This window comes from Pelodiscus sinensis, chromosome 2 (assembly GCF_052426305.1).
Source record: "Pelodiscus sinensis isolate ZL-2025 chromosome 2, ASM5242630v1, whole genome shotgun sequence".
In the NCBI taxonomy this organism is placed as follows: Eukaryota; Metazoa; Chordata; order Testudines; family Trionychidae; genus Pelodiscus; species Pelodiscus sinensis.
Genome location: NC_143053.1, coordinates 50,787,142 through 50,809,165, shown reverse-complemented (window position 1 = coordinate 50,809,165; position 22,024 = coordinate 50,787,142). Strand labels below are relative to the sequence as shown.

The 22,024-nt window shown below is 45.3% G+C and overlaps 1 protein-coding gene across 4 annotated transcripts in view; it reads right to left on the bottom strand.

The window, feature by feature from the left end:
- The window catches only part of PAG1 (phosphoprotein membrane anchor with glycosphingolipid microdomains 1), a 185,998-nt gene that overhangs the window by 14,332 nt on the left and 149,642 nt on the right, over positions 1 to 22,024 (bottom strand). For all 4 annotated transcript variants that reach the window (XM_075920477.2, XM_075920474.2, XM_025190840.3 and 1 more), the window contains 4 exons: positions 18,688 to 18,896; positions 13,472 to 13,523; positions 10,571 to 10,667; positions 5,402 to 6,003 (listed from right to left, as the gene is read on the bottom strand). In XM_075920477.2, the coding sequence (XP_075776592.2) occupies positions 5,402 to 6,003; positions 10,571 to 10,667; positions 13,472 to 13,523; positions 18,688 to 18,812 (876 nt within the window). In that variant the 5' untranslated portion in view covers positions 18,813 to 18,896. The remainder of the gene's footprint in view (positions 1 to 5,401; positions 6,004 to 10,570; positions 10,668 to 13,471; positions 13,524 to 18,687; positions 18,897 to 22,024) is intronic.

The window sequence follows — 22,024 nt, the reverse complement described above, 5'->3', positions numbered from 1 at the left end:
TATCTTAGTGTTGGGTACAAAGCTTTGGATCTAGGTGGCATGTTGGCCAAGGAAGACAAGTAGTATCACAACTGAGGAAATGAAGGTGTTACCAATGAAGCTGGTTTAACAAAAACAAAACAAAAAAAATCAAAGATGTATTTACATAAACATTCCCTTTGCTGTTGCTACAGCAGAATCAGCAGATGCTGCTGTGTATTGATAGTGAAAGCTAAATAGGGAAATGGGTTATTAAAATGAACCCAACCCCCTTACAACAACCCCCATCTACAAAACCTGAAATAAATACATTTATATAGTCAATCAGTTCCTATTTTCAACTGTGCTGCAGCTGTAGTTCTCAAGGACAGAACAGGCCTGTACTTCAATGCATTATGCATGTACATGGCAAAAAACATGTGATGCTGCCAGAGGTCTAACTTAGGATGGCTATTACGCTGAATAAATTTTAATTAGACAAACACCTTTTCCCTGGCACTTAGGGAACTGTATGTGTCATCTCCTGATTAATTCTTCAAAGCATGAACCATTTTAATCAATTCCAGTCCCTGCAGAGCCTGACATTGTATTTTTCTGGGTTGGGGAGCTATAGAGCAGCGAATACATTTCTTTGTATCAATGACTATGAATTAAAATAAGATTTTTCACACCTGATGGAAATAAAGTCATTAACACTGACAAATTTCCCTCCTAAATAACAGGGTTGGTGCAAATATTAATTACATTTAATATTTATTTGTGTATATATTTAGATCTTTGTAGTTTATTAGCAAAGCAATCTTATTTTTTGTTTAATATCCTTTTTATTTGTAAGTATTTCTTGAACAGTCTTGATGAATTAATTTCAGATTATGGGGTATATGTACATGGTACATTTTCTCTTATGCTCTAATATTCACACTTATATATGGTACTGTTCTGCTCCGTGACTGAAGGATTGAAACATGTTAAGTAGGAGACAAACAGCAAACAATGTATATCCAATACACATTTCAGACACAATCATTTACATTAAAACTTGTGAAATTTTGGAGATTTGTTAATATTTTAATAAATACTCGTATAATTCAAATCCTCTAAACTAACAAATATGGTCTTGTATCATAAGGGTGTGGTTGTGCCATAGCACATCCTTTTGGTAAAACACTGTGTGGATGGCACTGCCTGCCTCAGTTTTCTTCATCAAAATTGGTATCGTCCAGCACAAACTAATGTCTGGGAAGCAGAGATGTGGCTTAACTCTCCAGCCAGGTGGCAACATACATAAACCCAGAGCATCAAGTTTCCAAATTTAAAAGTCCCAAACAAAGAAAAGGTTTCTTTACCCTTCAGGGTATCTCTTCAGCCCACTCTCAGCTCTATGCCTTGTGTCCTTTATGGTGCTGGTATAAAGCTTTGGGTCCCTAGGCTGGTTCTCCAGCAATACCCTTTTCCTTGCAAATGCTGACTCAAGGCCTTTCATGGGAACCTGCCTTCCTGTTCCATGTGGGTCCAACCCCTGAATGATCTCACTCTCAGTCCTTTTATGAGGTCTAGTTTTCCATTAATCTAACCCTTTTTAGTCCTGCATGCACTGGAAAGCAACTAATTTATTATGGAACAAGTATAACTATCTCCTCTTAAAGGGGACAATCACCTTAGGACACCTCACAAATCACAGCAAATAAAACTCAGTGTTTTTATTCACAATTTAAACAAACAAGCAAACAAGCAAACAAACAAACAAACAAACAAACAAACAAACAAAAAACCTAGTAAAACTATTGGGCCAATTCTGATAAATACCAAGATCAATTATTAGAGTGAGATGAAATACACTGACATAATATATATTAAGTCTAGTGAAGCAAACTAAAGATGGTTATGTGAGCTTTTTCCTTTTCAAAGAGATTCACTATTGAATATGTCCTCCAGTCTGTAGTGAGGAATAATTTGACAGAGTAAACTTAATTTTGGCTGTATCATTTCACACAATTCTTATTTTAGGATTTGACCATTGTATAAGAACTAGAATATGGCAAAGTGATGAACTACTCACACACATTATTGCCCTACTACTGGAAAAAGCTAACTACTAGGCCGGGGTGGCCAACCCATTACAGACGAAGAGCCAAAATAGTGGTAGATACAGCACAAAGAACCAAGGGAAAGAAGTTGTTGAGAAAAAAAAGGGGGGCTGCCTCTTTAAGAGCCATGTGTGGCCCAAGCAGGCTTCTGTTGACCGCAGCGTCAGCTCTCACTGCACCAAGTGGCCCTCTGCCCAGACAAGGAAAAAAAGGTCAGAGCAGGGGACCATGAGAACAGCTGCGGGTGTGGGAGCCGCAATTTTTCCTTTGCAGAGCCGTGTGTGTAACCACCACAAAGCAAATTTGAACCTGGGACCTCTGAAGTGGAGTATAGGAACTTCTACCCTCTGAGCTAAAAGCCAGCTGGTTCCCAGCCTGTGCTGTAGAGGTCAATTGATCTTAACTGTTGCTGTGGCCTAGGTACCTCTTGCATTGCTCAGTAACCACACTTGGCGTGTGAGTTACATATTTCCCCTAGGTGAGGAAGCATGTCCCGAGCTTCCAAGACCCAGTTGAGATCCCAGACAAGCCCCTACTTGTCGTCACCACCACCAAGTGGATTTGAACCTGGACTCTCTGAAGCAGAGTACAGAAGCCTCTACCCTCTGAGCTAAAAGCCAGATGGCTCCTAGCCCATGCTGTAGGGGTCTCCTGATCTTAACTGTTGCTGTGGTCTAGATACTGGGAGCTGGAGAACCAAAAACTCCCACAGAGTTTTAGTAAGGGCCTAACAGTCCCCTTACACATGCAGCTCGTGAGTCACAGGTTGGCCACCCCTGTACTAGGCTAACTTTTTTGCCATTGTGAACATGCATCTCAGAAGTTGCCTATCAGCAGTGACTAGACCATAGACAATAGCTCAGTAACCACACTAGGTGTGTGGGTTACACATGTGTATGTGGGGGAATGGTCCCGCTATTGTGGGGAACTTTCCTGAGTTCTATACTACCCCAGTGAAATGGACCAACAAAAGGATCTGAGTGCCCGCTCACACTTCCTTTACTCTACGGCCTCCCTGATCCTGAGGGCTCCCCCTCCACTCTCCTGAGTAGCAGAGTCCTCGAAACCCCAACAAGGCTGGGCCCAGATTTCCTGGGGCTTAATCCTTGACCTTGTAGTCACTTGGGATAGGGACTAGGGTGTCCCCACTCTGGGGTTCTCTCTTTACACTGCATGCTTTCTTGGCCCAGTGATCATTCCATAAAGTTCAAAGCAAACACAATTTATTAAACATCAACTGATTAGAGAGAAAAGAATAAGAAAAAATGAGAATGGTTAAATGAGAACACACAGTCCTGCTCTGTAGCACAGGGACATCAAAACAGCAGTCTGGAGAGTGTAAGGACAGTTCAGAGTCTCTTCCTTATAGGCCCCTTAGAGGCCCTGGATGTGCTGCAGGGGGGCTGCAGGCTGGACACGCTTGCTCTGGCAGTGACCACACAGCCTCAAGCTCTAAGTGGCCAGACGCCTCTCCCAGTCTGGCCTGCTGGGCCTCTTGGCTGGCGATATCTCCCTGCCCAGAGCCTCTCCCCGCACTTTGCTGGTCCCAACTGCTCACCACACCCAGCTGCAGGCTGTGCTGCTTTGCCAGTCTCCAGCTCCTTGCGTTGCTTCTCTGTCCCTTTTGGCTCTCTGAGCACTGCCAGTCTGCTGCTCAACACAGGGTCTGCGCTCCTTGGACTGTGTGTGCCTGGCTCTTTTGCTGCAAAATTGCCCCTCAGCACAGCTTGCACTCCTTGGGCTGTGTGTGCCTGGCTCAGTTGCTATAGGACTGCCTCTCCACACAGCTTGCTCCTCTTAGCTGTCTCTCAGCTCTCTCTCCTTGCTCAGAGAGACCCAGAAAAATCCCAGCTCACAAGGAGGACGGGGCCTGGCCTCTTACTTTCCTCACTGGCCTGTCCAACCTGTCAATCAGGCTGAGCTGGAGTGTTGGCTGCTTTCCATTGTCTCTGGGGTCTGTCAGTGTCAGGGCCCTGATTTCTCATGGACCCTTCCCCTTTTGATACTGGGAGCTGGCGAAACAAAAACTCCCACAGAGTTTTAGTAAGGGGCTAACAGTCCCCTTACACATGCTGCTCGCGAGTCGCGGGTTGGCCACCCCTGTACTAGGCTAACTTTTTTGCCAATGTGATCATGCATCTCGGAAATTGCCTATCAGCAGTGACTAGACCATAGAAAATCATATCTTTCAGGAATCTGTATTTACAAGTAAAAAAACCCAAGGAAGTTCTTCTCTTACTAAAATCCCCAAATTCATTCTGCTATTAGCTACCTCAGCAAATGTAACTAATGAGAGAAAGCTCACTACTACTTCATCTGAGCCATTTGTGAACCTTGTTCTATCGTAGCACTTTAAAACTCTATGGCCATTCTATGCCACAGAGCAGCTTAATGATAGCCAGAGGACGATGCTTAAAGTAGCTCCTAGAGCACATATAACAGCAGGGGGCTGTCCCAGCCACAGTTGCAAGTGGAATCTTGGTGACAAAAAGGTGGCTTAAAGTCACCTTCGTTCCTTCCTATGTTGTGTCTTAGGCACAGCAGAGAACCTGGCCTCTTTACCAGGGGTTCTCAAACTGGGGGTTGGGACATTACAACATGAGGGGTTGTGAGCTGTCAACCGCTACCCTAAACCCCGGTTTGCCTCCAGCATTAATAATGGTGTTAAAAATATAAAAATGTTTTTAATTTGTAAGGGGAAGAAGTCGCACTCAAAGGCTTACTATGTGAAAGGGGTCACCTGTACAAAAGTTCGAAAACTACTGCTCTAGACTGTATGCACTTCAGGACTGGGGCTCATCATATCTAGCTGCAAACTTTAGTTGGACTGTTGGTAAATCAACAGGGGAAGTGAGTGCATGGTAAGAATGGCCTCTACCAAGAATGTCTTGCTCTCCATTATTTAATCTATGTATTATTTGCATATGCTATTTGCAAAAAATGAAAGGAAAAAGACTCTGAGACACAAAAATAAATAGGTTGCCCAGTGCAATCTTTAGAGAACTAGTGTAAACATACAATTAGATAAGTAGGCAGAAGCAATTTGTGCTACCTGCTATTTCTGAGTAGTCTTTAAAAATGACCCTAAGTAAAGCACACTGGAGGAATCCAATCTGGTTACCCATCCTCACCAAGAGACTGGAACATATGCTGTATACCTCCACTATTTAACAGACATGCATGACCTTCATTTAAATGTTTGGTTTTTTTAAATAAAGGATAATTAAAACATCAGCTATATGACCACCGTCTACATATATAGGGTCTTTTTTCTGTCATTATACAATTGTCAGTGTAGGCATGTAATATAGTATGTTGATCTTAATGGGGTTTACCTTATCAAGTTCACCAGCCCCATCAATCCCCTTTTCTTCCTCCTGTTCTCCCTTTTCCTGAACATTCTCATTTTCATCAAGAAATTTCATAGGTACAGGAGGTGGAGCCTCATCTTCCATGTCTGGAGTATTGCCAAGAGGACTCTCTGAATTAGCACTTTGCCGACTCTTTTTATTTCGGTCAACAGAGGCATATTCTGCTGATTCAGTCCTGCGCTCAGGAGTCTGCTCGTGACCTTCAGCAGCTGTCTGTGTAGCCTTTGGTTTGCTGCCACAGCTTCTCTCAGTGTTGGCTGCTACTCCCACCTCCTTAATTTCTTTCACTGTTTCATATAAGCAGTCTTCAACTATGTTTTCTTGGGAGGAGCTATCTTTCAAGACCTCATAAGGACCTTCCATTCCAAGACTCTGATAGTTTTCTACATTTCTTGGGGAGAGTATGGTTTCCATAGCACTGTTCGGAGGAATTCTGGGTAGCTCCCTGCTCTGGTGACATTTTATTGACTTTCCCAGAGAGTCCTGCTGGTCTAACAGATCAGAAACAGAAGTTTGTACTTCTTCATAAGGCTGGATGCAGGCAGTTGTGCTGTCTTCTGAGAGAACTATGAAAAAATAAAACAGAATAATTTACTAACTCTTCTTGACTACAGGAAGGTTAGATTTGACAAGCGTATGACCTATTTTATTTCTGCATTGCTATTTATTATTTACAGTGAGAAAAAATAACATGGAATACATTGGCATTCACCATACTCTCAGGTTTTAAATAAAAAGACATTGCTGTAAGGATAAGAGAGTTTGGTTTCACATAGTGCATTATTTATGCAATGAATCTCAAAACACTTCACATAGTAGCAATGCTCATAGTGAGCCCAGGGAATGGGAGAGTAGACACAACAGATGAAATGTTCTATAAATTGCCTGTGATTCATTCTTGCATATTAGAAACTGTGGGGCTTAAGAGTGAGGATATTAGTGAGGATCCTGGAGTCAGCTACTGTTGATTTTGAAAAGTCCTGTTGGATCTTTGATTTCTGTGATCTCATTTCTCCGACAAATAGGTCCTCAATTTAACAGCATGGCCTATTTCTGACCTGATTCAGACCTTGTGCAGCCCTATTGAAGTCAGATGCATTGCTCAGCACATTCATTACTCCACAAGTTCCTTATCGAAGTGCAATGCAGTACTTTTCTTAATATTGGAATGAATAATATGAACTGACAACATTTAGTCCTATAAATGAGAAATTACTATTAACTGAGCCACATATAAAATAGAACATCTTAGATTTGGGGAAAAAAGAAAAGAAAAAAAGAGGAAGCTCTTTTATTAATCAGAACACGTAATTCACATCTGAGAATATGAGAATAACATATAGTTTTCAGAGATGATGATGATACTCCTGGAATAGAATTTACAGATCTCGTTATCGGGTTGTGCACATGTGAGTATTCAGTTTGCTTGCAGTCAGATGTCCATGTCCATGCAAACACTTTCCAGATTTTATCATGTGCTTTTATAAGAGACATCATCTATTTGAAAATAATTTATCTATAAATATATTTTATTTAATGGTTTCTAATAACTTTGCACTGACCAAAGCTTTAAAAAGAAGGGATAGAAAGTGGTATTTTCCCTCCAGTTTTTCAGTCTGATGTGTGAATTTGACAGCACTTCGTATGTAATCAGTGTCACTAATTTGGGTGGTTGTCAGCTCTATTTCCTATGCAGCACATAAACACAGTGACACCCTGCTTTGGGCATACACTTTTGCCCTAGTTCAACAAGAGGGTGTTTAATTTAATGTGGATAAATGTAAAGTAAAGCACATTGGGAAAAATAACCCCAACTATACATATAATATGATTGTGACGGATCTGGCAGGGTCCGCACTAGCCGAGGGAGGGAGGCCCCGCCCCCGACCAGGGAAGCGGCGGCCGTAGGAGGCGGCGGCGCTGAATCCGACCGGCGGGGACTCAGGCGCCGGGCAGCGCGGGCGAACGCGCACCACGGGAGGCGGGGCCAAGCCGCAGAGCAGCGTCCAGCCAGGGCGCCACGGCTCGCACAGAGGGGTGGAGTCCTGCGGGGGCCGCCAGGGAGGCGCGGTCAGGAAGGCGCCGGGGGGGTGGGGCTACAGCCCCTGACATCACTCCCTTGGGACTTCAAAAGCGGTGGCCAGACGCCTAGAGAGGGGAAGCCCAACGGAGTCTACCCTGGCGTCCAGGGGTACCCAGCCGCCGGGCCCCCGCACCAATAGGAAGGACAGTGTCGGCAGCTGGAGGGCCGCGTTGGGACGGACCCGACACCTCCAACGGGGTGAGTGACCGGGGACACGATCGGCCAAGGGAGTGGAAGCAGCTCCGGACGGGGCCGTTCTGGCGCCCGTGGGCAGAAGAGTTTAGGGCACCGGCCCCGTCTGCCGTGGAGGGCTGCCCTTAGGCGCCGCACTCCACTTAGGGCCCCGGGCTGGGACCTGGAGGAGAGCATGGGCCCAGGTCCCCCACTCCTCTTGCACCCAACCCTGAAGCAAATTTCCCCCCTCCCCCCCGCAACCACCAAACCTACACACCGAGGGCACTGCAAGGCCAGAGCCGTAGCCCCGCCCTGTGGACGCACGCCCAGCAAGGGCGAGACCAGGGGGCAGAGACCCCAGGGCCCACGTTTGGGCCAGACCTCTCCCAGCCACCTGGAAAAGGTGCGGGCCATGGTGGTGGGTCCACTGAGCCCCCCCCCCCGCTGCCTGGGGTGGGAGGGTGATCGCACCCCGCTTGTGCACCACGTACAGACCTGGATAGGGATGATTAGGTAGGACTTGAGGCGGAGGGTTCGCGGAGCTCCCCTTTCCCCCGGGACGGGGGCAGAGGGGAGCGGAGCCCCTCCCCGGGACCCCGCCACAATGATGGGGGCTAATTTAGCTACAACTAATCAGGAAAGAGATCTTGGAGTCATCGTGGATAGTTCTCTGAAGATGTCCACGCAGTGTGCAGTGGCAGTCAAAAAAGCAAACAGGATGTTAGGAATCATTAAAAAAGGGATAGAGAATAAGACGGAGAATATCTTATTGCCCTTATATAAATCCATGGTATGCCCATATCTTGAATACTGCGTAAGATGTGGTCTCCTCATCTCAAAAAAGATATACTGGCATTAGAAAAGGTTCAGAGAGGGCAACTAAAATGTTTAGGGGTTTGGAACGGGTCCCATATGAGGAGAGATTAAAGAGACTGGAACTTTTCATCTTGGAAAAGAGGAGACTAAGGGAGGATATGACAGAGATCTATAAAATCATGAGTGGTGTGGAGAAAGTGAATAAGGAAAAGTTATTTACTTGTTCCCATAATATAAGAACTAGGGGCCACCAAATGAAATTAATGGGCAGCAGGTTTAAAACAAATAAAAGGAAGTTCTTCTTCACATAGTGCATAGTCAATCTGTGGAACTTCTTGCCTGAGGAGGCTGTGAAGGCTAGAACTATAACAGGGTTTAAAAGAGAACTAGATAAATTCATGGAGGTTAAGTCCATATATGGCTATTAGCCTGTATGGTAAGGAATGGTGTCCCCAGCCTCCATTTGTCAGAGGGTGGAGATGGATGGCAGGAGAGAGATCGCTTGATCATTACCTGTTCGATTCACTCCCTCTGGGGCACCTGGCTTTGGCCACTGTCAGCAGACAGGATACTGGGCTAAATGCATCTTTGGTCTGACCCAGTATCACCATTCTTATGTTCTTATGAGTTTCAGGCTGGCAGCGATGGATTCAGAAAGTCTACTCTCCACCCTGGGGTCCCTGGACAAATCCAGGGAACAACAAGAATTGGAGAAATGGCAGAAGTGGAACCTCCTCTGCTTTCAACCCAGCCCTGTGCAGTGGCCAGTGGAAATCTTGGAAAGTGTTTTTCACTATCCAGGATGACCCCACAGCTCCTGGGTAGCACCAGTAACCAGGGGAGGACTGGAAAACGGGTAGGGCAGTTCAGAGGTTAGAGAGCTCATTTCTATGCTGAGGTTGACAAAGCCATTGAAAATGAAGAAGCTGGCAAGTGAGCACAGAATAGAAAACAGAGGCAGGAGAGGAAAGAGGGACAAATCTGAGTCCATTAATTGGAGCTGCTCTCAGGCCTGACCATGCTCATCTCTTGTTGAAAAGATCTACACAAAGATCAGCAGGGCAGCCAAGAAAGATATAACAAATAAGGAACTAAAACAAATTTGTGCATGATATTTATAAAAATTGTGCTGTTTGTGGCAGTTTAAAAAATTAAGACAATTGTGTTTCTTTTATTACACGTTCTAACTGTTACGTGTACTTTGCAAGAGAAGCTAGTAGCTTATAAAAGCACTCGCCTTCTATATGGATTTGCTGGGTCTACTCAGTATACTGACTAACTAGCAAACTATACCTAAATGTGAAACACTAACCAACATGAGGGAATGGGGATCAGCCACAAAATAGGTTGGATTTCAACATTCCTTTTGTTAATCTCACTGTGAGTCCATAAACTAATCTGTTAAACCTTTAGCACTCAGAAAACAATTAAGGGTTTAACTGTAAACTAGAGAATGCGGCCCAGTGTGTCTAAGTGTCTAACCCAGAGAGAAGAGTAGTTGGCTCTTGGGAGCTCTGTTGACAGCATATTTATTTTTAGTTTCAGCTGAGTATAGTATTTTGAGTGTGAACCATGCTGAGTGTTCAGCAAAGCAAGAGGAATTAAGAAAAAGTTTATTTGTATTTGTTTTCCAAAACATCAAAATACGTTCAAGCAAAAAAGTAGTTTTATTTTTTCCAAACTATTGACCATTTTGCGTGTTCAGATAACACCGGGAACAGGACAGCTTTGTATATTGTTATTATTTTTCATTTCTTTTCCCATTCTGTTCAAAATGTGCCTGAGCACTGCCCAAACCTAAAAGAAGGGATCATTCCTGCCCTGAAGAGTTTACAGCTGAAGGTGTTGATTGTGCGAACAAAAGTGTTTAGCTTAACTCGTGAATACTCCTATTAAAGTCAATGGCAAATGCTCACAAACAAAAGTGAAACATGGGCATAATTGCAGGACTAGATCTTAAGAGACTTCACAAAGCAAAGTAGAGATAAAGGATGCAATAAAAATAAAGTAATTAAAGAGTATGGTTTTTTGTTTCATTTTCAAAGAGCTGTAGTCCTTACCATCCCCATTACTGAGTTCCCCATTCTGGACACTGCTGACAAGAGGATCTGTAGCCAGACTTGTGATGGAATGGCTGAACATCTCCTTATCTGAAGGCTGCAAAACAAAATCTGAAGGGTTACCTAGTATTTAAGTAGAGCAAGAGATAATCTACACTACAAAATAATATTGTGAATGTAGTGCAATTAATTTGAAACAGAACATGGGTGTTTATAAAGATACACATGCATGTTACTAAATATGCATATACATTTCGACAGTCTATAGATTTGATTCTGATCTCACACTGCTCTGTATCAATTGTAAAACTGGTGTAAGATTAGAATCAGGCCTTATATATTAAAACATTCACATATGTGTTACATTAAATAAATAACTGTATCTAATTATACTGCAAAGTTCAGCCCAGAGTAAAATGGGTACTACTCCCATGGAAATCTCTAGTCCAAGCTCACTGATAACATATAAAATGGTAAAAAACCCAAGTGAATGTGCAAAGCAGGTATAACTTACAAATGTAGTGAGGAAAAATGGGCGTTATAGTAACAGGAAAAGCTATGAACACAAAAAGCCAGCCCACCAAGCTGCTAGTCATCCTAGCTGCTTTTACTACTGAATGGCCAGTGTATAAATTATACTTACTTTGCACTCTCAAATCAACAAATTCCTACAAGTACTACTACAATAATTCCTCATTTAACACATGCCTGCTTAACACATTTTCGCGACAGCAAAATTTTTTTTTAGGGAACATTTTTTGAATTACATGATCGTCCCTGGAATAACACGATTTCCCCAGCCGGCCCGTTGCCGGCGGCTGCATGGGGCTTCCATTGCCTCCCTGCAAAGCGGCGGAGGGTTCGCCACTCACCGTGCCGTTCCCCGCTGACTCCCTCTCGCTGGACTCCTTGCCCCCTCTCCTCCGCCCCTACTTGCAGGCCGGAGGCTGGTTTCCCCAGCTGGCCTGTCGCTGGCGGCTGCGCGGGGCTTCCCCCGCCTCCCTGCAAAGCGGCAGAGGGTTCGCCGCTCACCGTGCCGTTCCCAGGCAACCCCCCCTCGCCGGACGCAGTGCGGGTCCCAGCAAACCCATCACAGGGGCATACTCCCAACCCAATCCCCCTCCCCTCTCCTCCCCTTCCCTTCCCTAGAGCCAAACACCTCCCCTCCCTGCTGTAACTCAGTCCTCTTTCTCCCTCAACCTTATGTCCCAGTTCCAACAGACACCACTGCTTGAAACACAACCCCCACCTTTTCCATTATTTTCAATGGGAAAATTGATCCCTCATAACACGTTTTCACTTAACACAATCATTTTCTGAAACAGATCTATAGTGTTAAATCAGGAATTACTGTATTGTGTTTTTCTGAATACAGGATACAACTGCGCTCTAAGCTACCATGTGCAAATCAGGAGTAGGTTCACTACTCTTAATGAAGCTAGTCTGTGGAAATGAGATCAGAAACTCTTGCACAGTGGGAAATCAACATTTACCTATAGTTACCACGTTGAAGTATCTTATCTACCACAATATTTCTTTACGGTTAGAATATAAAATGACTGTAGTTTCTTCAATATCCCTATGTGATCGTTTTGAGAAAAGGTTGGTCTTTAAATGGAAACCATTACATACACCTGTTTCCTGACCAATTTATACTCAGTGTGAAACTTGAACCCATCACCCTGCGCAGGGGCAGATGACAGTTTTGCGGGGCCCCGGGCAGCGTAATTCCACGGGGCCCACCCTTTGCCACGGCGCATGTGCAGCGGCGCCACCGCGCATGCGCGGGGCTTTCTGAAGTGCGGGGCCCGGGGCGGCCGCCCCGTTCGCCCTGTCCTATATCCGCCCCTGACCCTGCGCTCCCCAAGCAAATAGCCTATTCTCTAGGACGCTCCAGAACCCACCCCACTGCCCTACCTTCAGGGCATCTTGTATGCTACCTTACTAAGGCAGGAACCAGCTTCATCTCTGGGGCAAAGAGTGTTGCCTCAGTATGAAACAAACACAGTTATTTATGTCATCACTGCATAAGTTGAATGAAGTCTGACTTAAAAATCAATGCAATAAAAATTCAAAGGTAAGCACTGAATGTTAGGACATCACCTTGCCCTTGATTATGCTGGACATGCTAATATCCCAGGACACTGTGTGAAACGGCAAACACTGCTTGACCCTGCATTTCCCGCACACCCAAGCTTTCCACTGAACTCTCTGGTGGCTGTGGCTCATCACATCCCAGTGCTTCTCTCCCTGCATCACATTCCCTAGCAGGATGCAGCCCAGGGAGAGCACAGGGAGAGCTACCATGCTGCTCCGGCATCCGGGCTAGAACTCCTTTCCCTGCTACAGCTCTGCCCATCCTCCCCTCCCAGTCCATAAGCCCCTTACTTCCTGTCTCCTAGTCCAGGCTGGTTTATTGGGCTGTAGGCCATAGAAGGAAGTGCTGGCATGAGCTGGGCAGCAGCTGCAAGAAGGTTTGTGGGGCTGCAGTCAGAGAAGACACAACTCATCATCTCCTTCCTGGCTCTGACAATAGCCTTGCAAACTTGCCTGCAGGGGATGCTCATTCTGGAACTGCAAGTAGCACCTTTCTTTCAGAGAAAGTTGTTAGCAAGCGGCATGCCATCGCTAATGTTTGAATCCCATCAACGCTGATGTTAATAAGATGGATTGGTTCCCAGCAATCTGTTGCCACTAACTGGAAATTGCTAATATCAGGGTTGCCAACAAGTGAAATCAACTGTACCCACCTCACAAACCTTCCTATTATCTCCCCTAAACCCATTGGTCTATTTTTATCTTTTTACATGCAAATTAAAATATTGCAGGCCCAAGCTCATGCAAAGGCCTAATTACAAACCAATGGAAAGACACAAACTGGAATAAGTAAATAGTATTTACCACATTCATCAGATTTTCATGGTCTCCGTTCTGATGTTTGGGCCTCTTTTCCCTTAAATTAAAAATGCATATTGTTAACATCCTAAAATTATGTTGAGGACTAACAGATGTTAGTTCGAATTAACTTGGATAGGCGCTACACATACAAACCGCTAGTTCGAACTTAATTCGAACTAGCAGAGCGCTTAATTCGAACTAGGTAAACCTCATTTTACGAGGACGAACGCCTAGTTCGAATTAGCTAGTTCGAATCAAGGGCTGTGTAGCCACTTAATTCGAACTAGTGGGAGGCTAGCCCTTCCCAGGTTCCCCTGGTGGCCACTCTGGGCACAACCAGGAAAACTCCTCTCCTCTCCCCCAGCCCCAGGCCCTTAAAGGGGTAGACTGTGGCCAGACGGCACTTCACACAGCAGTCTCTGGCCCGAACCAGTGGCCCCAGGATGAGCCAGGCAGCCAGTGGCAGTGACGTGTCCCCCGCCCAGTCCCCTAGCATCCAGGGGCCATCCAGGGGCCGTAGACAGCGTGCGGCCTCCTGGACTAGTGCGGAGGTCATGGACCTCATAGAGGTTTGGGGGCAGGCCCCCAATCTCCATGATCTCCGCACTAGTAGGAGGAATGCGGCTGTCTACGGCCGCATAGCAGCTGCCATAGCCCGAAAGGGACACAGACGCACCCAGGAGCAGGTGCGCCTGAAAGTAAAACAGCTGTGGCAGGCGTATGCCAGGGCCACCAGGGGCGGCGCCACAGCAGGGGCTGCCACCTGCCCCTACTTCCCTGCCCTCAACCAACTCTTGGGGGCGGGGCGGTCTGTGCCAGCCCGGGGGACAGCGAGCTGGGACCGGAGGGCCCTGACCTGGTTGCACTGGAGGGGCCACCGCCAGGTGTTCCAGCAGGGTCGTCCAGGGAGACCGTACCGGGTAAGTAGTTTGAATTAAGTAGTTCGGGGGGGGGGGGGAGGCGGGAGGGAGACCAGAGACCACGCGCGTGGGCCATGCCTTCCACGGATCACGCAGACACCTATGCACGTGCGAGCACGTGCTATGCCACCGTTGGGCAGGTGGCTCCAGCTGCGTGACACCCAGGGGCCATGGCCCAATAGGCACATGCTTGTGCGAAGAGACCTGACATCTCCCGACCCCGGGGCGGGACCCAGCAGTATGCTTTCCCTTCACATGTCCCCTCTACACGGAGGCAGGGGACATCTCCTCCTCCCCCCCGCTGCCCCGGCCACACTATACATGGCACAGGGACATGGGTGTGGTCTTGGGGCAGCTCCCAGTCCCGGGGAGAGCCAGACATCCTGACCATGGCCTCTGTACAAGCACAGTGGCTCTGACGGTGCAGGACATGGTCACCCTCACGTTGCGGGGTGGGGGAGAGGGCTGGGAATCATCCTCTGCGTCCCCAGGGAGAACTGACCACTTCTCTTCTTTCTCTACAGCTGCACCAGCTGCTCGTGCAGGGCGCACCACCCCACCCGGGACATGCTCCCGCACTCACGGCCTGCTCCGGACCGCCAGCACGGAGCAGGAGTATTGGAACCAGCACCTGGGGGCCCTGCAAGCCGTGCACTGCACACTGGAGGCCTGGATGTGGGCAGACCTCCAGCTCCGCCAGGAGTAGCTGGCTGAGGTCCTGCTGCAGAGCATGGTGCCCCGTGCCGGTCTTGCACCTGCTGCCCCCCCACCTGCTGTCCCTCCTCCCACTCCTGCCTCCCCTCCCACCTCTTCCTCCTCAACCCCCACACCCTCTTCCTCAATGTCCACACCCTCCACTCCACCCCCCCGGGGACGCCGAGGCCCCCTCCCTCGCCGTGCTGGGAGGCGGTTGGCCCAGCGAGACCCCCACCCTTGATCCCTGAGTTTCCCCACCCCTCCTTTCCCTTGCTTCCCCCTTCTAGCTCCCTCCTCCCAGTTTTCCCCCTCCCCTCTCCCACCCTCTCTCTTCCCCTCTCCCACCTCCTTTTCCCAGTCTCCCCGAGTTTTGTTCACTAAAGAGAGTTTCTATTTTTGAACACATGTGTCCTTTATTTTGTACATCAGGAAGGGGGGCTAGGGAGGGGTAAGTGGAAGGAGGTGAGGGAGGAATGGGGTACGAGCCCCTGATGGGGAGGACTGGGGAGGCTCTGCGGGCTCCTCAGGGTGGAAGCTCGCCTGCAGTCCCCCAATTGATCCCCCCCGAATGGCAGCCTGGGGCAAGTGCAGCCAGGCTGATGGCCGAGTGCTGTGATGTTCCAAGTGTGGGCACTCAGGGCACTCCAAGCCAGGACTGCTTTGCAAGCGGGGCACCCCTGAGAACTGTCTGCCCGGGGTGGGGGTTGGGTCCCTTTAAGCACAGCCCTCGGCTAGCCTGAGACAGCAGCTCCACGCTCTAAGTCCTCATCTGATGCCCTGCCGGCACTGCTTCCGGCCATCCTAAATCTCAGTTCAGGGTCCACTCAGTGTAGACATGCTAGTTTGAATTAGCAAAACGCTAATTCGAACTAGTTTTTAGGTCTAGATGCGCTAATTCGAATTAGCTTAGTTCGAATTAACTAATTCGAACTAAGTTAGTTCGAATTAGTGCTATAGTGTAGACATACCCTATGTTAGTAGTGATCACTACTGACCAATATTGCTTCACTTCTATTCTTCAGACAAAAGCATGGATTCTTAACCTTGGAGTTGCCACTCTCTAGAAAGTGGTAGCCAACAGGTTTAGATGGTCACTCATATCAGAATTTTTTCCTGGTCTAACATGGATTCACAGAATGGAGAAAGTTCTGAGCTGCCGTGTTAAAATAACAATTTAATCTTTCTATTTGTGTGTCAGATATTTTTGTGACATGCTCTGTAATTTGTGATTCTGACTCTTTAAATGGCCCGGAGAACACCTTTTAATGAAAATTACAGTCTGAAGAACCAGAAGAGGCTTTTTAAAGGTCTAGGGGCCATACAAATCCTACTAACAGCATTGTGATTTCTTAACAATAGTGGATAAAGTGGGCACTTCAAGAAGCAAAACACCTACAATGTACTTTTTAACACTACATATAATGTATAATATTCTTCATTATGCAATGAATGTGTTGTGCTTTAAAATCTCCAGAGTTTTAGATGGGATTAACTGGGTCCTCAATGGCCCCTTCATGAAAAGGATCAGTTATTTTGAAACACAGCGATGAAGCTGTCAGATGGAAACTTCTCAATTTGGAGGAAAAGGGAAGTAAAAATTGCAGAGGGGAGAGGAAGTACAGGGAGGTGAGGTGGGAGACTAACAATATCTGTCTCTGGCCCTGAGACACATGGCATTTTCCACAACAGAAGTCTGTCTACTACATCTTTAAACTTCTACTTAATTGTGAAACAACCAATTAAATCTCTACCAATATCCATGCCATTCAGAGTTTGATTTATGTTTACAAATGCTTAATTCCTTCCCAAAACTTTTTGACAAACCATTTTAAGTTCAGCAGATTTTTCTCTTTTTTACATCATCAAATATTCCATCAATAATTTTTGAAAAGAGTTTGATGGAGATATTGCATGTAATCGTATTTCTGTGTAAACAACTCACCCCACAAAATAACTCGTAAAAATGACACTGCAAACAGACTAGCAACATGCTGAATTACTGAAGAGCCTCATTAGATAGCTTCTAGCCAAGAATTTGCATAACTTGTTAGAAATCTGTTTATCCAACAGATACATTCTCATAAAATCTTTCTGTTGCTTCTGGTTTCTGGCTATGTCTCAGGGATTCAAGCATTATTAGATACAATACAGAGCTGTATTCACTAAACAGAACTTTGGTTAAGAGCTAGAAGATTTTTAACGCGTATCTATATACAGGCAGTTTTGATGAATATGGGAGTGCTCACAAGATCTTGTAAAGAAGAAAATTAGACGGGTCTGTCTTTTAAGAGCAGAACCAATTAACACATGCTTTTTGGAAACCAAAGGGCTCTTGGGTCTAGCCTGGTCCCAATCTGTCTTCTAGAGAGTTCCCCCCACCTCTCAGGGCACGTCTCCAAACCATCCCCCCTAAGTGGACAGCACATAGCCCCAGCTTTCCTGGCACTGGAGCACAGGGAGGGCGGGCAGCCTCAGCCCTGGTGCAGCTACAGAGAAGGCAGCCATGAGAGACCGGAGGGAGTTGTGCTGAAGTGGAGGGAGCCTGGAGTCAGAGTGTGGGTGGGGCCAGCCAGGCAGTTTGGGACAGCTCTGCCTTCCCCTGCCTCTGATACCCGCCATCCATGTACTTTGACCTATTACATTTCATCCCATTTCTATTATTCCAGTTTTCAAAGTCTTCCAGATCTTTCAGTATGGTATTTGATCCTCCGCTATCTTGTCAATACCTCCCTGCTTTGTGTCATCTGTAAATTTTATTAGCACACTCCCACTTTTTGTGCCAAGGTCATTACTGAAAATAGTGAATTAAATTTGTTCCAAGACTGATCCCTGAGGAACTCCATCAGTAACCTCCATCCAGCCTCAGAGTTCACTTTTCAGTATTTAGCCTTCTCAGTTCCTTATCCATCTTTCCATTCTCAATCCCGATTTTGTCCAATTTAACTAATAATTTCCCATGGGAAATTGTATTAAATGCCTTACTGAAATCCAGGTAGATTAAATTTACTGCATTTCCTTTGCCAAAAAATCCATTATTTTCTTGAAGAAAGGGATCAGGTTAATCTGGCATAGTCTATCTGTTGTAAAATCATGTTGTATATTATCCCAATTACTGGTTAGCTTTATTGTCCTGAACTATTTTCTTTCTCTAAATTTGTTCCAAGACGATGCATAAACTTGCGGTCAAACTAACAGGCCTGTAGTTTCCTAGTAATTTTTTTTTCTTTCTCTTTCTCGCTCTTAAAAATAGTTACATTAATAATTCTCTAGTTATAGGACACAGCCCCCAAATTTACAGATTCATATAAAATCCTATTTTTGGTGTTCAGTTTCATGTGCATAAAGATGGCCAATAAACTACTTTGGATATTTTTTTGGATTTTTTTGTAAATTCAGCCATTCTTGCTACTTTGTTATAAATTAAATGACTTCAATCCACATTCTACTTAAAGTGTCAAAAATACTTACCCCAGAACTGAAGAGAACATATTACAATGACAGAAGGGTTTTCCTTTATTTATACCTTGACAAAAAATGCAACAGAACTCCCTAAGCATGTTCCATGCTTTTTCTCTTTATTGCCGCCTGACCCCCGAGTCTTACCTGTCACAGCTGGAGCAGAGAAAGATGAGCAACGTAAGGAAGAAGAGTGCAGTCACAGCAGCCAAACTTCCCCACGCAACAACATGAAGTTGTCCACTGCTTAAGAAACCACCGTCAGGTCCCATTATATTAACATGTGCTGGTGTCACTTAAAGATGACAGACTGATCCTTGGAGAATGCTGGCATCTGTGAAAAGCACCTTCCCTTTCTGCAAAGAGAACAATGTCTTTAGAAATTGCTATAGATTTTGAAGATAATTAGAAGTCAGGTAAAAGAGATCTTCAGGTACAATCTACAAAACTAAAGACTAAACAGGCTCAGCTTTTAAAAAACCTGATCCATGAGAAAAAGTTAAAAAATGTCTATGTTTAATATTAAAAGACTGAAGGGAACTGATAACAGTCTTCAGATATGTTAAGAGCTATAATAACGAGGACAGATCAATTGTTCTCCATCTCCACTGAAGGTAGGACAAGTAATGGGTCTAATATGCAGCAACAGAAATGTATGCTAGATATTAGATAAAACATTATAACTATACAGATTGCTGAAGTCTGGAATAGGCTTCTAAGAGAAGTTATGGAATTGCCATCATTGGAGGTGTTTAAGAACAGGTTGAACAAACACCTGTTAGAGGTGGTCTAGGTTTAGTTGGTCCTACCTCAACGCAGGAGGCTGGATTTGATGACCTCTTGAGGTCCCTTCCAACCCAACATTTCTATTATTCTATCAAATACTATTGCAAGTACAGAAAGACTAACAAAAATAGAAGTAAGATCCTAAAACAAACAGAATAAACCAGTCAAATATTAACAGAAATGATCAAATACCAACAATCTTCACAGAAATAGAAGTAATGTAACATCAGTATTTGTATTTTGGGGAAAAATAACCCCAAATGTCAAATTTCCAGATACCAGAGCAATGCCCATAATTGTTAATGAGGATTTTAGTAAGTGCATTTTTAAAACACATTTAAAAGTTATGCAAATTTAGCAAGACAAAAAATGGTTTATATAGAGTCTCCTCTCTTCCCAGCTCTCAGCATCTGATACCTGAATCTGTTAAACAAGGAGAGCTGTGTGCATAGCTTGTTTGTTTAAGGGCTGAACTGAGAATTAATACAAAAAATTGATTCAGGTCAACCCAAAATTACTTTTTTTAGAGAACTGAGAAATAAAAAAATAAAAAAAATTGTTTCTGCTTGAATGAAACATTTTGTTTGACCTAAAATGAAACATTTAATTTTGCTTGAGGTTTTTAGTTACTTTAAGTTTTTAAAAAATTGTTGTAAAATTTTAAACGAAAACACTTTTGAATCAAAATAAAAACATTTCATTTCAAAATGTCAAAACAAAATGTTTTATCTTTTTTGAAAGTTTTATTTGGTTTCTTTTGTGAAAGAAGACATGTGCAAAATGTTCCGGTCAACCCAAACCTTCGTTTGTCTGAAAAATGATGCTTAACTCTAATAATGTCAAACAAGCAAGGTACATTTTAAAACAGAATAGCATAAAACAACTTTTCTGCAAAGGGATTATAATTAGATTTAATTTTCTCTATGTGAAACATTATTAGTTTTATTAGACTGCCCTGGGCTCAAGAATAATACAATTGAATCCAAAATGACTTTTCAGCCGAGTAGAATATTGTCAAGATTAACACAAGAAGAGATGAGATGGCTTTTTCACCCCAACTACCTAAATCAACACAATGACTGTTACACAAAAGCGTATAAATCAAGTTATTTTGTTCACTGCAGCAGCCCTTGAGACATGGTTCAGTCTAATGCCACTCAAATACTATAAAATTTTCCTTTGGTATTCAAAGCAGTGTGGGTTTTTTCTTAGATGGATTATGTTGTGCCACATAAGGTAAAATAAAAGGAAGATAGGTTTTTTTCTCCATTGCGGGATGTATCGTTTTCATCATAATTTTGCAATAGCATATGCAGATTTAATTTATAACCTTGCAATCAGACTTCAAGATCAGGAAACATGCAGTTGAGTTAATGCCCCAGCCCCGCAACTGCAACGTGGAAGGCACAAGGTAGGTAATGGGCTTGTGCGGCGGCAGCGGGGCAGGGGGAAGGGAAGGGGCTTAGGCTTGGGCTTAGGCAGAGGTAGGGGGTGAGGGTGGGGGGGGAAGGAGCTTGGGCGGAGGCAGAGGGGTGGAGGGGGAGGGGTGGAAGGAGAAGGGGCTTGGGTGGGGGGAGGGGAAGGCACCAAGAGACAGGGGTGCAGGAGAGACAAATGCCAGGGGGCCAAGGGCAGAAGAGGAGGTGTCAGTGGGAGGGGGGACAGGGTGATGCTGGGAGAGGAGAGAGTAAGGGCATTGGAGAGGGAGGGAAAGGTGCTGGGAGAAGGCTTGAAAGAAGGGGTGGGCATAAGGAAGGTGGGGATGGAGCAAGTCATGTGTGATGGCACAGAGTGTGAGGGGAATGGGGGCAGAGGGTGGTGAGGGGATGGGCATCAGGGAAAAAGAGGGCAAAGGGGGCAGGGGCAGTAAGGGAAGGGGGAGGCACCAGGAGGGTGCAGGGCTAAGGGATGGTGCAGGTGCCAGGGGATTTTGGGGTGAAGCAGAAGGGCAGGCACCTGTAGGGGAGGGACCAGCACCAGAGGAGAGAGGCAAGGAGGAGTTAGAAGAGGGGATGAGGAGGGGTAGCTCACATGGGCAGAGTGGGGCTACTGGAGGAGTGGGCACAGGGGGGAGAGAATGGCTGGTGGAGGGGAGCAGGTCGCAGGAGGGCTGAGTGCAGTGAGAAGGGCAGGAGTCAGGACAGCAGAGGAGGGTGAGGAGTTGGGGAGCAGTAGGCACCAGGGGAGATGATGGAGCAAGGAGAGGAGACATGGCAGCAGAGAGAAAAGGGAAAGGTTTAAAAATATTTATTAATAACTTTTTATGCTGCCCACGGCCAGTTTGTTTGTGCCCCGCGGTGCAGTTTGGGTTTATGTGGGGATCAACATGTGGCCGGGAGCCAAAACAAAAAAGTAGTCAGTGTAATGATCTTCTGTTGATATGTGTTTTAGTAGTTAAATTATTGGACTGTCATTGCTCATGAAAAGTGCTGTCACATGAGTAGAAATCGGGTAAATATTGCATTTTATTAATATCAGCAGAACTGACTGAAATGGGGCCTGTGTGTTGTGTAGACTTGCCTTAATCTTTGTATTCATGCCTGTCAGTGTGAGAGAAGCTATTTGTATATATTTGCTTGTATATGCAACCACACTTAAGTTGAGGCCCTCAGCATGTTCTGTAAGTATCAGTGTGGCCCCTGGGGCTTCCAAAGTATAGTTGTCCTAGCTCATCCCTGACAGGTGTCTGTCTAACCTG